The sequence below is a fragment of the Pimephales promelas genome, chromosome 24 (assembly GCF_988280905.1).
Source record: "Pimephales promelas chromosome 24, fPimPro1.hap1.1, whole genome shotgun sequence".
In the NCBI taxonomy this organism is placed as follows: Eukaryota; Metazoa; Chordata; class Actinopteri; order Cypriniformes; family Leuciscidae; genus Pimephales; species Pimephales promelas.
This window is the reverse complement of record NC_142792.1, coordinates 9311533-9326019: the sequence shown is the minus strand read 5'-3', so window position 1 is coordinate 9326019 and position 14487 is coordinate 9311533. Positions and strand designations below refer to the sequence as shown.

At 38.0% G+C, this 14487-nt stretch overlaps 1 protein-coding gene across 1 annotated transcript in view; it reads left to right on the top strand.

Annotated features, from left to right (window-relative positions):
• Positions 1-14487, top strand: part of plxnb2a.1 (plexin b2a, tandem duplicate 1) — a 94883-nt gene that overhangs the window by 71042 nt on the left and 9354 nt on the right. Inside the window, exons 3-21 of the mRNA XM_039668105.2 lie at positions 2996-4128; positions 4217-4405; positions 4695-4823; positions 5312-5412; positions 5738-5870; positions 6634-6790; positions 7167-7278; positions 7362-7473; positions 7627-7728; positions 8623-8718; positions 8998-9085; positions 10204-10364; positions 10863-11011; positions 11142-11277; positions 12121-12257; positions 12337-12516; positions 12666-12777; positions 13947-14156; positions 14277-14456. Coding sequence (XP_039524039.2) covers positions 2998-4128; positions 4217-4405; positions 4695-4823; positions 5312-5412; positions 5738-5870; positions 6634-6790; positions 7167-7278; positions 7362-7473; positions 7627-7728; positions 8623-8718; positions 8998-9085; positions 10204-10364; positions 10863-11011; positions 11142-11277; positions 12121-12257; positions 12337-12516; positions 12666-12777; positions 13947-14156; positions 14277-14456 — 3615 coding nt within the window. The 5' untranslated portion in view covers positions 2996-2997. The remainder of the gene's footprint in view (positions 1-2995; positions 4129-4216; positions 4406-4694; positions 4824-5311; positions 5413-5737; positions 5871-6633; positions 6791-7166; positions 7279-7361; positions 7474-7626; positions 7729-8622; positions 8719-8997; positions 9086-10203; positions 10365-10862; positions 11012-11141; positions 11278-12120; positions 12258-12336; positions 12517-12665; positions 12778-13946; positions 14157-14276; positions 14457-14487) is intronic.

Genomic DNA, 14487 nt, shown 5'->3' with positions numbered 1-14487 from the left:
AATTTAGCCTACCGCTCGTTTTGTATCTAGTACCGGCTTTGGAACGAACGATGTCCACAGACAAGGTAGAGTATGTTGCATGATTTCATGAAAGTATGATTTATTGCGACATCAGAAACAAAGAAAAACAAAATAATGACTATTGTAAAGCTTGACGTAATGCTAGTCAAATTTGTAGTAGAACTACAGAAACGCGACCCGATCTGGCAATCTTACATAGCGTGGTTCTAGCAGATATAGGATCGAAAAGTGAATCCAAAATTGCCTTTCACACTGAAACGATTTTGCAAACATTATTTTGTAAAATATCTTAGTGTTGCTTTAAGCTTGGATAGGAGAAAATATGCAACACATCACTTTTAAGAGTTAAAAGTTTAATGAGGGAATATTGTAAATGTTGCATGAGTTAGCTGATCTTGACTTGGGAGTCAGGAAAAAAGGTGCTACAGCATGAAGGTCAAAGAACATTTATATGCGAGAGCGGAAAGTCTGTGAAGAAGTTTTAAAAAAGATATGGGGTTTACTATTAACTTGTACTACCCAACGGCCTGGTAAGGGTAGTGCTGGTTCAGCACTTGTCTGCTTGTGTACTGAGCTGCCTGGCATTTTGTTTCTTAATGCAGAGAGAAGGAATAACACACTGGTGCTGCTTATGTTAACCGCAATACACACTCCTACTCACAACATGAGCATCAAATGCCTCCTTCCCCCCCTGTTCATACTCATGTTAATACAAGGTCAGCTCAGGTTGAGAAACCTAGAGTAATTTAGAGGAAATGTGTTTGGTTTGGCTCCAGATCAGAGCAGAATCAAGAAATAAAGGAAATGCCATCTGAGCCATGCCCTCTGTTGTAAATTCGAGGGATGAAGTGATACAGACACACACAAACACACTTACTCATTCTTGTTTTGAAGGGTGAGTGCTGGTCACATGACCAGGTCTCAGCAGGCAGAATGTTTTGGAAATATGTGCTTATTTTTGTGATGATGGATAAAACTAGATTTTCTGAAGAATGTGAGTGTGTTTAGAGAACTTGTGGACAAGTTTAAACTTCAAGGGATAGGTCACCCATAAATAAAACTTCTGTAACTTTGTTGGTTCACAGCAAAGTCATAGACGAACAATTTTGAGTTCACAAAAAGAACCTTTCAGGCATATATGTAAAAAAAAATGTGTGCACTTTTTCCACTATAAAGAACCGGTTCTTCAGGAAAACATTGATTCCAATAAAAAACCGTAATTTCGGTGGAACTCGAAGATATTTTTTAAAAATGTGTCATTGGTTTCTCTTTTTTTCCATACAGTGAATTACTTTGGGATACAATGTTGGTTCAGTGTCATTTTTTGTTAATATAATTCTTTTGTTAATAAAAAAGTTAATATAATCATTTTATCCTAAAAAGGTTTTAAACTTAAATACTTGAGCCTGAGAATGAGCTAACAAAATGTAAGCTTGCCTTACTAGCGACTGATGTTTGTGTGTGTTAACTTGCAAATGAAGGACTGTGTCATGAGGCACACTGCATTCTTTTGTGATCACATGGCTTGCTTAGTCAGAGCCGTGTGGCACACTCAGCACAAATATCAGGTCTGTACTGATTACTGGCATTTTCCAAAACTTCTTCCTCCCGTCACATTCCCGTCTAAAGTTGTACAGTCCAGACAATTTGCCCATGCGCTCTAAATCAGCAGCAAAGACACAGTTAACACCAGATGTAGTCACACACACACACTCACAAGCATGCACAATTTAACACACTCACACTACAGTAACGTCTAATCTCATTCTCATTGCAAGCCCTGTGCACGCCTGAGCTCTGACAGACACTGCCCTGCCTCATATTGTGTCTCTGGAGCCCTGTCATTAAAGCCAATAAGAGCTGTAATATCCGCTAAACTCTTAGCATGATTTCTTTATGAGCTCTGGGCATAGGATCGAGGTGTCTGAGAGACTCCTATTTGCAATTTTTGCTGTGAAAGTATGTGCTTTGGCAATCTAAACACCATAGTCAGTTTTATGTGGAAGTTCACTCAAGAGGATTGTCACCATGTTTAGGCAAATAAGAACGAGTTCCTGTGGAATTCTTGGCAGGATTTGTATTGGAATATGGGGAATATTTTATTTCCCCTACTACTTTTACAACCTCAAACTCATAAACAGCTAAAATTAGCTGAAGAATGTTCAGACACGGAACAACTGTGATTACATCTTCCTGTCTAACACAATAACTTTGCATGCCATGCTGGTTATCATAAGGGTTGTTTAAACAGGAAGGATGACTGGATTGTTTGGCCCACCTGCCATAATTCATTGAGCCTCCTTCTGTTATGCTGGAATCAGGCCGCTTTGTGATTCCTTTGACCATTTGACTTCCGCCCAGTTCTTTTTAGGACCTTATGAAGTGGTAAGGGGACGGATGAAAAGGAGAATGAAAGGAGATCAGGGGTGGAAGACAAGCCTCTTTAGAAATGCTTTGCTTATATCGTCGTGTCAAATCGCGCTGCCATCGGCAACCCTTCTGAGGGAAGAGTTGAGAGGCCAGATCGATTTTTCTTTGAACTTAGTCTTTGTTGGTAAGACGTCTGACTAGTGCTTACTTCACTATATTATAATGATGCATACCAACGCAATTCTTCCAAAAAGATGCCAGTTTTCAAGTACATTTTTATTTTTATTTTTTATTAGTGCGCCCTGCTGAGGCCCCTGCTGTTTGGTCAGAGACAAATAAGAGTGTCCGAGAGTGTTCTTAGAAATGTAATCTTTGTATTCATGTAGTGTTGAGAAATGTTTTTCAACTAATGGAAAATAATTTTCTCACACATAATTTTCTCTGCCACTGCCTCTACCAGTGCTACCACACTAGTGGCGAGACGGATCACAAAACTTATCACGGGTCCGTGGTTTGATTTAAGTTAATTTTATTTTGAAATGCGCTACTTTGGCTGGCTCTCATGTGATATATATCTTTTTGTGTGTGTGTGTCTTTCTTCAAGAGATGGAGTGGAGGGCCCTGGCAGTGCTGTCCCTGCTGCTGTGTTTTGGCTCATCTTCCTGTGATGATATTCAAGACCAGTACGTGTCTCCAGCGGTCATCAACAATGTCGTTCAGGACCCTCAAACTGGACGAATCTACCTTGGTGCCGTAAATGGGATCTATCAGCTGAACTCTAAACTACAGCTGGAGATCAGTGCTGGAACAGGCCCTAAGAATGACAACCCACAGTGCACTCCACCGATCACTGCACAGTGCACTGATGCGAAGGAAACGGACAACATCAACAAACTCCTGCTGGTCAACTCCGCCAATGGCACCCTAGTTGTTTGCGGAAGCCTTTTCAGGGGCATCTGCTCTTTGGTAGACCTTCAGAGCGTGGACAAACCGGTGTACTACAGTGACACCAAAGGCGAGAAGACATACGTGGCCAGCACCGATGAGTCTGTTGCAGTGGTGGGGGTCATTTCTTATTTTATAGGTGATAATTCTAACAAAAACCTCAGCGTATTTCTAGTAGGGAAGGGCTACGGTGCCTCGGATAGCTCAAAACTCATCAGCACTCGGTTGCTGCAGGAGCATTTGGAAATGGACGTTTTTGAGAACATGGTTGAAGCTTCCACTGTGCAAGCTAGCTCTTTTGTCCAGCGCTACCTCCACGACTTTCGCCATGCATTCAAGGATAACGGTTACATCTACTTCCTGTTCTCACGCACTTCGGGCACCAGTGACAGCAGGAAGATCACGTTTATAGCACGCTTGTGCGAAAATGACCATCATTATTATTCTTACACCGAACTTCAGCTCAACTGCACCGCCAGTGTTGAACAACACGAGAACACTTACAACAAGGTCCAAGCGGCATATCTGGCCAAACCTGGCGAAGTTTTGGCTAGGAATATCAACTCTTCGAATCTCAACGATAAGGTTCTATTTGTTGTGTCTAGTGCAGATGAGGATGGTGGTCGATCAGCCTTGTGCATGTACCCCCTCAGCAGTATTAACAATAGGCTTGAGGAGGTGATTGAATCCTGCTACATAGGAGAAGTTCTGGAGGACAAGAAACCAAAGACCGTTTATTCACCCTACTCATCCAAGACAGATTTCAACTGCGGGAACCAAAGAAATGGTTTTGTGAGTTTTTGTGTTTCTTCGGCTCTGCTTCGGTGTTGTGTGGTCCTTTACAACCTTTTTGAATGCGCTGTGTATTGTTGCCCAACAGATGAATATGGTGAAGGAATATAAATGTGGTGCAGAGTTCCTGCCATCTCCACTAGCCAGTAGACCTGAGTATGCTCTGTCTGTCAAACCCATCTACACCCGAAATGACATGCTGACGGCTGTAGCTGTAGCGGTGGAGAATGAGCACACGGTGGCATTCTTGGGAACCGGTGGAGCAGATGTCTTAAAGGTGAGTCCCATTCCAGCGTCTGGTTTCTATTCTCTTTGAATTTCAGTCCTTGAGGTTTGACTGCTGTGATGGTCTGGCTTCGTGGTTCACGATATGGGCTGGTAACCAAAAGATTGTTGGTTTAAACCCAAGGATGGAGGATTTATGAGCTACAACCAATTGAGCAATGCACTTAACCCCAGGACTTGCTCTAGCTGTACTACCCCTGTAATATAGTTTACATGAAAGTCAATTTGGATAAAAGCATTTTCAATATGAATTAATTAATTGATTAACTTTTCATTTGCAGGTGCATCTTGATCCCAACCGCACTGACTTTTATCACAGGATTCAAGGGGAACGCGCAGATGGTGGGGTGAACAAAAACCTCTTTTTTGATTCAACTTCCGATCACGTGTACATCACCACTGGCAGAAAGGTTTGTTTATGAACAGATTCACAATGCTTGTGTTACAGTGAGTCAGCAGAGATCATCCACTGGTTAAAATAATAGAATAGTTTGAATAAGGTTGGTTTGCCAACCTTAATGAAAGGTTTTTTGAATGAAATGATAGAAAATACCGTATTAACTGTGTTTTTTTTTTGTGGGCAAACACCAATAGTTTCAGTTGGAATCTGCCCTATTGAGAGCTTATCTTAAGGGTGAAAAAGTTACCCATGAAGAATTCACTTTTGTTCAATTTGGTCATGCAAATTTGCCATGTTGAGCTGCTTGGTTTGAAAAATGGCTCCTGTGTGAGCAGTGCTTCATGATTTGGTACAATACTGACTTTTTTGTCCATTGTGACCACAGCTTAACATTCTTAATGGAGAAGCAGAACCTTCAATCACAGATGTATCAGCTATTAGGCATACTAAATAAACAGATTTGCCTTTTAAATGTTGTCTCGCTTCTCTTTTGCGTAGATCACCAAAGTGTCAGTGCAGGCCTGTGAGCAGAAGAATGACTGTCACTCATGTGTATCCCAACGGGACCCATATTGTGGCTGGTGTGTGTTGGAGGGCCGGTAAGTCTGTTAGATTCATTTCATTACCAAAAGCACAACATCATTTGGGCATTCTTGTCCAGTAAAAGATTGGACAAGTAATAACACTGCCACACTACAACAGAGTTTGATATTTCTACTGCCAAATAAAAGATCAATTTCTCATGTGACTTCCATCTATATTAAAGTATGGTTTCGAGCAGGAAACTGTTTAGAGATCTCTTTTTATATGAAAAAAAACCTCTCTCTATATATATATACCTATATAGTGCTATTACATACCTGTGTTTAGCCCAGTTAAAGCAAATTCCGTAGCTTATTACCCATGTCTGCTTTTCTCCTGCAGTTGTACAAGGAAGAAGGATTGTCGCATGGGAGATGCAGAAAATGCCTGGTTGTGGAGTCCAAAACAAACATGTGTAGCCATTCAGTCCTTTGAGCCCCCCAACATCAGCTGCAAGAAAACGCATAGGACCCCGGTACGAAAGCATAACACGTATACTCTGTGATACAGTCTGACGTTATTTTAAACCCTAACTTCTTAAGGATTGGCTCAGAATTGAAATTTACTGGCTGTGACGGATCCAGTCTGTGAATCTAATCCTTTTTTCATGAGCTGATGTGATAAAGTTAGTAAACAATGGACCTAAAACTATTCATACCACATGAACGCACAGAGCACTCTTCGTGCTTTTCTAATATGTCTTAGAAGAAACTCAAATGGTCATGGTTGATCGAAGAGGCTTCCTGTATTCCGTAATTAACTTCCTGGATCAGTTGTAACGAATAATGAATGACAGTATACTCCTGATTTGCTGAAATCAATATTATTATTTTTTTTCATTTTTCTTCAGTTGGATTCCTATACAGTCATGGAAAAACCTTGAAATGACAGAGAATTTTAAAATTGTGATTGTCATAACAGGAAAAGTTATGAAAATCATTAAATTTGTATTACGTGATTGAAAAAAAAAGTATAATGTTTATAATAATGTCACTTTTATATTATTTCTTATTATTATTAACAATATATTATGATTTTATAAATTATACTTCAATTATTATTATTACCTTTTTTAATTTTATTTATTTATATTTAGCCCTAAATATTGAATATTTAAAAAGTGTCATCCGATAACCATAAACAACTAGAAAACACACAAATTCAGATATTTAACATATTTATATATTATTTATTATATGTTTACTCTTAAATCCATGTTTTCTGGTTGAAACTTGCAGGTGGAGATTAACATCCTCTCCCTCCCCAGTATCAACAGTCCTGACAGACTTATGTGTGAGTTTGGTGACTACAGAAGTGACGCTACTATGAAAGGCACACGGGTCATTTGTGATCTCCCGACCTCGGAGTTAATCCCGCCCACACCTGAGACACTAGGTGGGAACTACCTGTTTGCCTTTAACTCAAATAATCTCTTACTGCCTCCTTTACTTGCTGAACAAACAGATGGTGTTTGTCAAGCAGAATGCCTAAACATGCCGCCAGGCACGAATCATTTTCATTTCTTCATGTTTGTAATTTGCTAGTTTTGTGATTTTTAATTTGAAGACAGATCAGATGAAAAAATCAAACTGAAGCTTAATCTGTTACTTGTTGATGCTACAGTTAAATAACCTTTTATCAAGGCGTGCTTTTCTTGGGAATCAAACTCATGACCTTGGCATTGCAAGCATTGAGCTCTAAAAGTTCAGAATTGTTCTTATGAATTACTTATACCTAATAGCCCATTTGATTCATGTATACATTTGTGTAGATTTTGTGGCAGTGCCAGTGAAAATCACAGTGAATGACGGAATTGAAGTGGCATCCGGTGCGTTTGAGTTCTACAACTGTGCAGCCGTGGTGAAAAGAACAGAGAATACTCCGTGAGTATCAGGCAGCTTTTTAAAAATGTATATTCCATTCAGGATTTCTTTCTAATCGGTCGGTTGTGTGTTGTGTTCTGCAGGTGCATCGCATGTGTGACCAGTAAGTGGGGCTGCCAGTGGAACATTCAAGATCACACATGCAGTGATAGTGTTGAGTCTGTCGAGGAAGATCTTATCATCAAACACTCTGAGGTGAGTCACGTTAGGATGATAGTTAATGAATGCATGCGTGTAAATTGATATGCCTGTTTGTGCATTAATATATGGTGAGTGATCATCTTCTGGTGACAAAACATGACTAATAATAGTTTTATATAATTTTCTTCCTTTTGTTTATTTTTGCAGGGTGACAGGTGTCCTCAGTTTGAGATCCCTAAACCTCTGCTTATTCCTGTTGGCATCAAAACTCCCATCCAATTTCAGGGCAAAAATCTAGAAAAATATTCGGTAAAGTGATAACGACCTGATGCCTGTGCATTATCCCACTGTTTAAATGGGTGCTTTCTAAATACCGTTAATAAATGAAAATGATAGATTGATCTAATTTTTGTTAATTTATGAAATTCAAATATTTTGATAATTTCACATAATTCTAATTATTTTGATGTATTGTTCAAAAGTTCGGGTCGCTAAGATTTTTAAAGAAGTTTATTTGCTCTCAAAAGCTGCATATTTTTTTAAAAAATTAAAAAAAAATCAGTACAATTTTGTAATTTTATTGTAAAATATTATTACTGGGTTAAATAACTGTTTATTTTACTTTTTTATTTAATTATTGTTTTTCCTGTGTTGGCAAAGCTGATGTTATTAATGTTGAAAACAATTGTGCTACTTGGAAAACATGGTACATTTTTGTCAGCATTCTTTGCTGTATAGAAAGTTATTTGAAATAGATCTCTCACTTTTTTTTTTAATTCTTGCTGAATAAAAGTATTAATTTCTTTTAACAAATCATACTGAGCCCAAACTTTTAAACAAAATTGCATATACATAAATATGAAGTGAGATAAGAGCTATGAATATGTGCCCAAATATGTAGCACCCTCGACCCACCCACAATTAATCACAATGTTATTTTTTTATTACTTTGCCTGCCCAACCCTCATATTACCCACAGTGTCTGCGAATATAATTGCGTTCCTCGCATCACTACCATGGACTTTAGTCAACAATAAATAGACTTTTTTTTTATCACAGAACATTATGATTTTATATATATATATATATATATATATATATATATATATATATATATATATATATACAGTATATATATATATAGTAAAATTTCTTCTTAAAGAGTCATAATAAACAGCATTATATTTTCTCCATTTCTCACAGGGCAGAACCTTTCAGATTGGCTCTGAGCTCATGAAACAGGTGGCCGAGGTGACTGTGGTGTCTGAGGGGTCAACGTACAAATTTGAGGGATATGAGGTCAGTACTCTCCACTCGTATTCCTCCTCCTATTATGTCTCCCTCACTTTTCCTCCCTTCTCCTCTGTTCACACATTGATTTGTTTCTGAAGTTTGAGCACCAGCCAATATGGCATTTATAGACTCAGTCCTATGTGGGCGTAGCAACCACATGGTGATCAGGTTCTCAAACACATAAGGGGAGATTTTGTTGCGGCACACAGTTGTTCCAGATACAGTGATGTGTTTGTCTGTATCTGTTTGCATGTTTAATGACACCATTCTGCTGTTTTATGCCAGTTTGCATATGACAAAGAGCCAGAGGTCAATGTGACGTTCTACATAAAGGATAAAGACACAGAGCGGATGATTGACAGCACCCTCAGAGGTATATTAAAATGAGTTTGTTTCATATAATAGTTGTTCGAGGCACGAAAACTCCTGAAACGGCATTCATCCATTAAACATGGATCTTCAATATCTGGAAAGGTTGGATAAACATATCTGATGAAGGACTTAAAATAAGCAGATTTACATTTATATCTTGGAAACTGATCGCATAAGTCTTGTTTTTATATCTAGGGATGGTTTAGACAATTTTAGCAGATGAGCACTTTGAAAATGCCATCTTTCAGATTAAAAACAAATGTACTTCGAAAAGTTTTTAATTTATGGGTGAACTAATTTAAAGTGCCCCTATTATGCTATTTTAAAGTTTCCTCATTTTGTTTACATGCATCCACGATCAAAAAACTGTTATTTTCTTGTAATATACGTTGCATCATCGCCTCTTTGATTAATATATCTATAATAATAATCTGAATTTTAGCTCCATAGGTTTCTGGAGACTTGTATACACAGTGATACAAACAGTAACGGTGACATCAGTTTTACCCTTTCAATTAGATCCCAATAACATTTATTGTGCACTACATTGCATGAATAAGCATAATAGGTGCTCTTTAAAGTAGTTTGTAGCTAGCACATCTGCTTTTTTTATCTGAAATATGTCATTTTCAGTCCTCATCTGCTAAACATGTCTACACATGAACTAGCCTATCCCTTTAAGCTACAGTCAAATTGCACTTTATGAAAATGAAGTGAGCTATGCTACTATGTATTAATCAAATGTAGCCAACTAATATTTTTTTTTTTAATAAATATGTCTGTCAGCCGCTCAGCCTACATATTCTGAGCATTGTTTGTCAGCCACAAAAACAGTGAGAACCTCAGTTTGACAATTTGGTGATAGCATCAAACTTGAATACATATATGTAATATATATATTTGTGCTAAATGTGACTAATAAATCACCACATACGACAATAAACCGTCTCATTTGCATAACTCATAATTTCTGAAAGCATACTGATAAACAGCAGTGTTTAGTGGAATGTTTATTCCTCTACTAAACAAAAAGACTAAGCAACAATTTTGAGCCTTATTCTGTTGAAGATGATGAATTCGGTGTCAGTGTTGTTTTGTTTCCTCTATTTTTCTTTCCAGTGGTGCTCTACAATTGTTCAGTAAGACGGGAGGACTGCAGTCTGTGTAAGAACGCTGACCCGAAGTATAACTGCGTGTGGTGCGACACCCCAAAATCCTGCATCTACAGAAGCCTGTGTGACACGGAGATGCAGCAGTGTCCACCTCCAAAGATCACTGATGTGAGGACCGGTGGTTTTGTTTTCTCTTTATTTTAAACTTTGCTAACGCTAGGAATGCATACAATTCATTGTCGCACTTCAAACTGAACTCAAAATGCATCAAAGAATATCTCATTGGCGTGACGTCAGCGATTACAAATCGCCATTCCCGGTTCAAATGCAGTTCATAAATTTCCACTCTTCATCTTCTCTAGTCTAGAAAACACCATTCCTTTTCATCATCTTCTTGATTTTTCATGCCTAAATGATGTATAGATGGCTGCTCTGGTAGTCGCAATCTCAGACTCTCACTTAAGTGTTTGTTGAATTCATCTGAGACTCTAATGATCGCGCCGCCTGTGCCTGATGGTGTTTTATTATTTGTCATCTGGCAAACGATTTTCTCCGAAGCAGCTGTATCACTCAAGGGCTCAGTGGTTATGGGTAATCTTTGTGACTCTAGTTTACGGTTTTGAGTGTTATAGGTCTCTTAATTTTGTTGTTCTACTTTCATTCCAGATTGTTCCCCGGTATGGGCCGATGAATGGACAGATCTCTGTTACAATAAAAGGCTCTAACTTGGGCATCAAGCAGGAGGACATTAAGAGAATCACTGTGGCTGGAGTGCCATGTACACATCAGCCGGAGAGATACTCGGTCTCTACCAGGTACTGCATGAACACCATCTTAGATGAATAAGCATTTATTATAATAGAGCATTTAAAATGCATCCATCTTGTAAATGTAAGTTACAAATAGCTGTTTAGCTTATACTTCTGTTGTACCCTTGTGTTTCAGTGTTGTATGTGAGATCGGGACTTTCCCCGCACTACCCCCTCTAGACCTGCCGAATGCACCCAGCCTGTTCGGGCCAGTGGAAGTGGAAGTGGAAGGGGAGAGAGCAGGACAGTCGAATGTGTTATTCACTTACAGGGTAACTGCTTTCTCTGTAATGAAGCCTTTGTGGCCTCATAAGATTGTTTCTAATTTCTAAGATTGTAATCTTAATTCTAATTTATTGCACCCCTGAAATAACCAGTTTAGACTAGCAGGAATCCCCTCGATGATCCCATGAAGCAGCATTGTTGTGCTATTAACCAGCAAAATGGAGTTTGTGAAGATGGTTGACCAAAGAAATCTTGCAGCTTAAAGTTGCATTTGTTAATAAATGATCCAGTCCAAGGTCAAAATAGAGCAGAATATTCAGTTTCGCTCAGAAAATAAGTCAGAAAGTAAAATGGGTTTAGATTTTTTTTTGTTTTGTTTTCCAAAGTTGCATTTGTTTAATCAAAAATACAGTAAATAATATTGCAATTTAAAGTAACCGTTTCCTATTTTTATGTGTGTGTGTGTGTGTGTGTGTGTATGTATGTATATATAATCTATCTCAAAATAAATATATATTTTGATATTTAAATATGAATATATGCAAATAAATTACATTTGTATATATATATATATATATATATATATAAAATCTAATTTATTTGCATATATTTATATTTAAATACACATATATAAATTATAAATAATATTATATAATAATTATAAATTATATATATATATATATATAAATCTAATTTATTTGCTAATTTATATTATTCATGGTAATGCTGAATTTTCATTAGTCTTCAGTGTCACGCGATCCTTCAGAAATCTTCCTTATATGCTGATTTGGAATTTTTTTTAAATCATTATTATCGATGTTGAAAACATCAAATCAGAGAGCTGTAAGTGAGCAAATGTTAACAGAAGGAGTTTTCTTCCCATCTTCAAGGATCCTGTCCCCTTGGCTGTGTCCCCCTCTAAAGGCCCAGCTGCTGGAGGAACCATCATCACTATCATAGGACAGGACTTGGAGACGGCTAGTAAAGATGACATCAGCATAACAGTGGACAGAGAGCCTTGTGAAGTGTGAGTATCAAGCAAGTAGTAGATTTCTGGAAGATTTGGATCTTTTTCCAATGCTGATTGTGCCTCTATTTTCAAACAGGTTGACATTTGGCCCAGAAATCACCTGCAAAACAGGCCCATATAGAGGACAGAAAATTCCTTCAGATAAGTTGCCTGTTATTGTAAAGTACGGCAAGGACACTTCCAAAGAAGTCATTGGTTTCGAATACTCAACAAATCCCAAAGTTACAGACTACTTCCCACAGGCCAGCTTTGTTTGGTAAGTCCGTTCTTAATCATTTCGCTACTAGGCCTTTCTAACATTGAATGTCATAGCTTTGAAAATCTGATCACAAATAAGACGTCAACAGGGGTGGGTCCAGAGGTGAGAATAAATGGCTGTGTATGTTTTTGTGTGTGTGTTTTCAGCGGAGGCCGTAAGATCTTGGTTATGGGATCTGGATTTGATCAGGTGCAAAGAGCCACCATGCGAGTGCTGCCCTCTTCTGACGAGCTCAATCTCAACTCTGGCGACATAGAGGTGTGTCTCATGTTTGTCATGATGCTTTTGTACCAATCTGTGGTCAAGTTAGTGGGCTTTTACAATAAACAAGGTTGTAATTCGAACTGAAGCAAATTCCATAACGGAAAAGTTCACCTAAAAATTCAAAGTTCAGATGTCACCGTTTACTTTTATGTCATTTCAAACCTGTTGGATGCAGCGTTGTTATTGTTAACTAAAACTAAAACGATAAATAGGGGAGATCGGGGCACAACGCAACACTTTTTGACTTTGTCAAATTGTGTAAATATATTTTTTTCCTCACATTAATTTACAACATGTCTAGTACAATTATGTGGTTTTGTTTTATTAATACAATGTATACTTTTTCTTGATTTACCCTGAAAGTGAAATGATTCACCCGGAAGTGAAATGTGACAACATGCCCCATAGGTGGGGTACATTGTAACATGTGAGGGGCACATTGTTTGACAACAAACACACCGGAAAACACAGCTATACAGCTTAGTTCAAAACAAAATAATAATTAATAAATTCTGAACATTGACTCTCAGTCTTTATTTACATGTATCTCTTGTTTTCTTAATTGAATTCATAAAAGTATTGAATATAATAGCATATTTCTAATAGGGGCACATTGTAACGCAGTGTATGCAGAACATGCATACTAATCAAATAAATCAAAATAAAAGCTAAATCAAAATATTAAGAAATAATACAATAGTAAAAGGCAAAGAGGTATTTTTATGTTGTTGGTAGTGACCACATGTTCTAAAAAGAATAAAAATCACAATAAACGTCTTAAATTTGAGGAACTTAAATTTCAGTTATCGTTTATTGAAAGTTTAATATTACGAGACCTGAATAAGTTACTTGTGCTTTCCTATTTTTGTTCTGTCAGATGTTATTGATTGGCTCTTAAGAAATGCCAGCATTTCATTTTCGTGCAATTTCCTTTTGATCAAATGTCTGGCTGTCATAACCCATTGCTTGGTTCCAAGCTGAAGAGTTCCCTTTCCTCTCTCACTCTCCTCTGTCTGTATCTTCTCTGTCTCCCTCCTCTTATTGTTAATAAGCAACATTCATCACGCAGCTGACACCATGCGGTCTCATTTCTTTTTTAGTGCGCAGACATTTGTGAAATGTGTTTTATGCAGAGATAAACTGACTTGTTTTCTTTCCTGCAGTTCGTTCAAGAAGTTAGCCGCAAGAACGAATCCGTACTGGAGTTCCTCTCTCCGGATGTGAACAAGACATATGTGAACCTTTCCTTAAGGACAGTCATCCAGCTGGACAACGTGGTGGAGAACTTGACTAATTTTGTTTACCATCCAGACCCCACGTTTGAATTTTTGGCCGAAAAAGCGATCACGGAAAGCAGCATCATCAATGTTAATGTAAGTATTTTTGCTAACAGCAAGATTTTACAGTAAAGATATTATAAGGGGGGTTTGTTTCAGTTACTGCTGATTGTGCTTTCAAAAAAAAATCACTGCTTCATTGCTTTTCTGTTACAGGGTCGTGGTTTTTCAAAAGCCATGACTGCCAGAGAGGCCCAGGCATTTGTGGGCGATGAGCCGTGCGTGGTGACAATCCTAGATGATGAAAAGTTGTTCCTCGTGGCCCCCTCCAGTCCTCCTAAATCCACCTCCAAACGCCATCGCAGAGACACCAGCTCAGAGGCCATGGAGCTGCTGGTTAGAGACTATTCTCCTCAGGATTTAATCA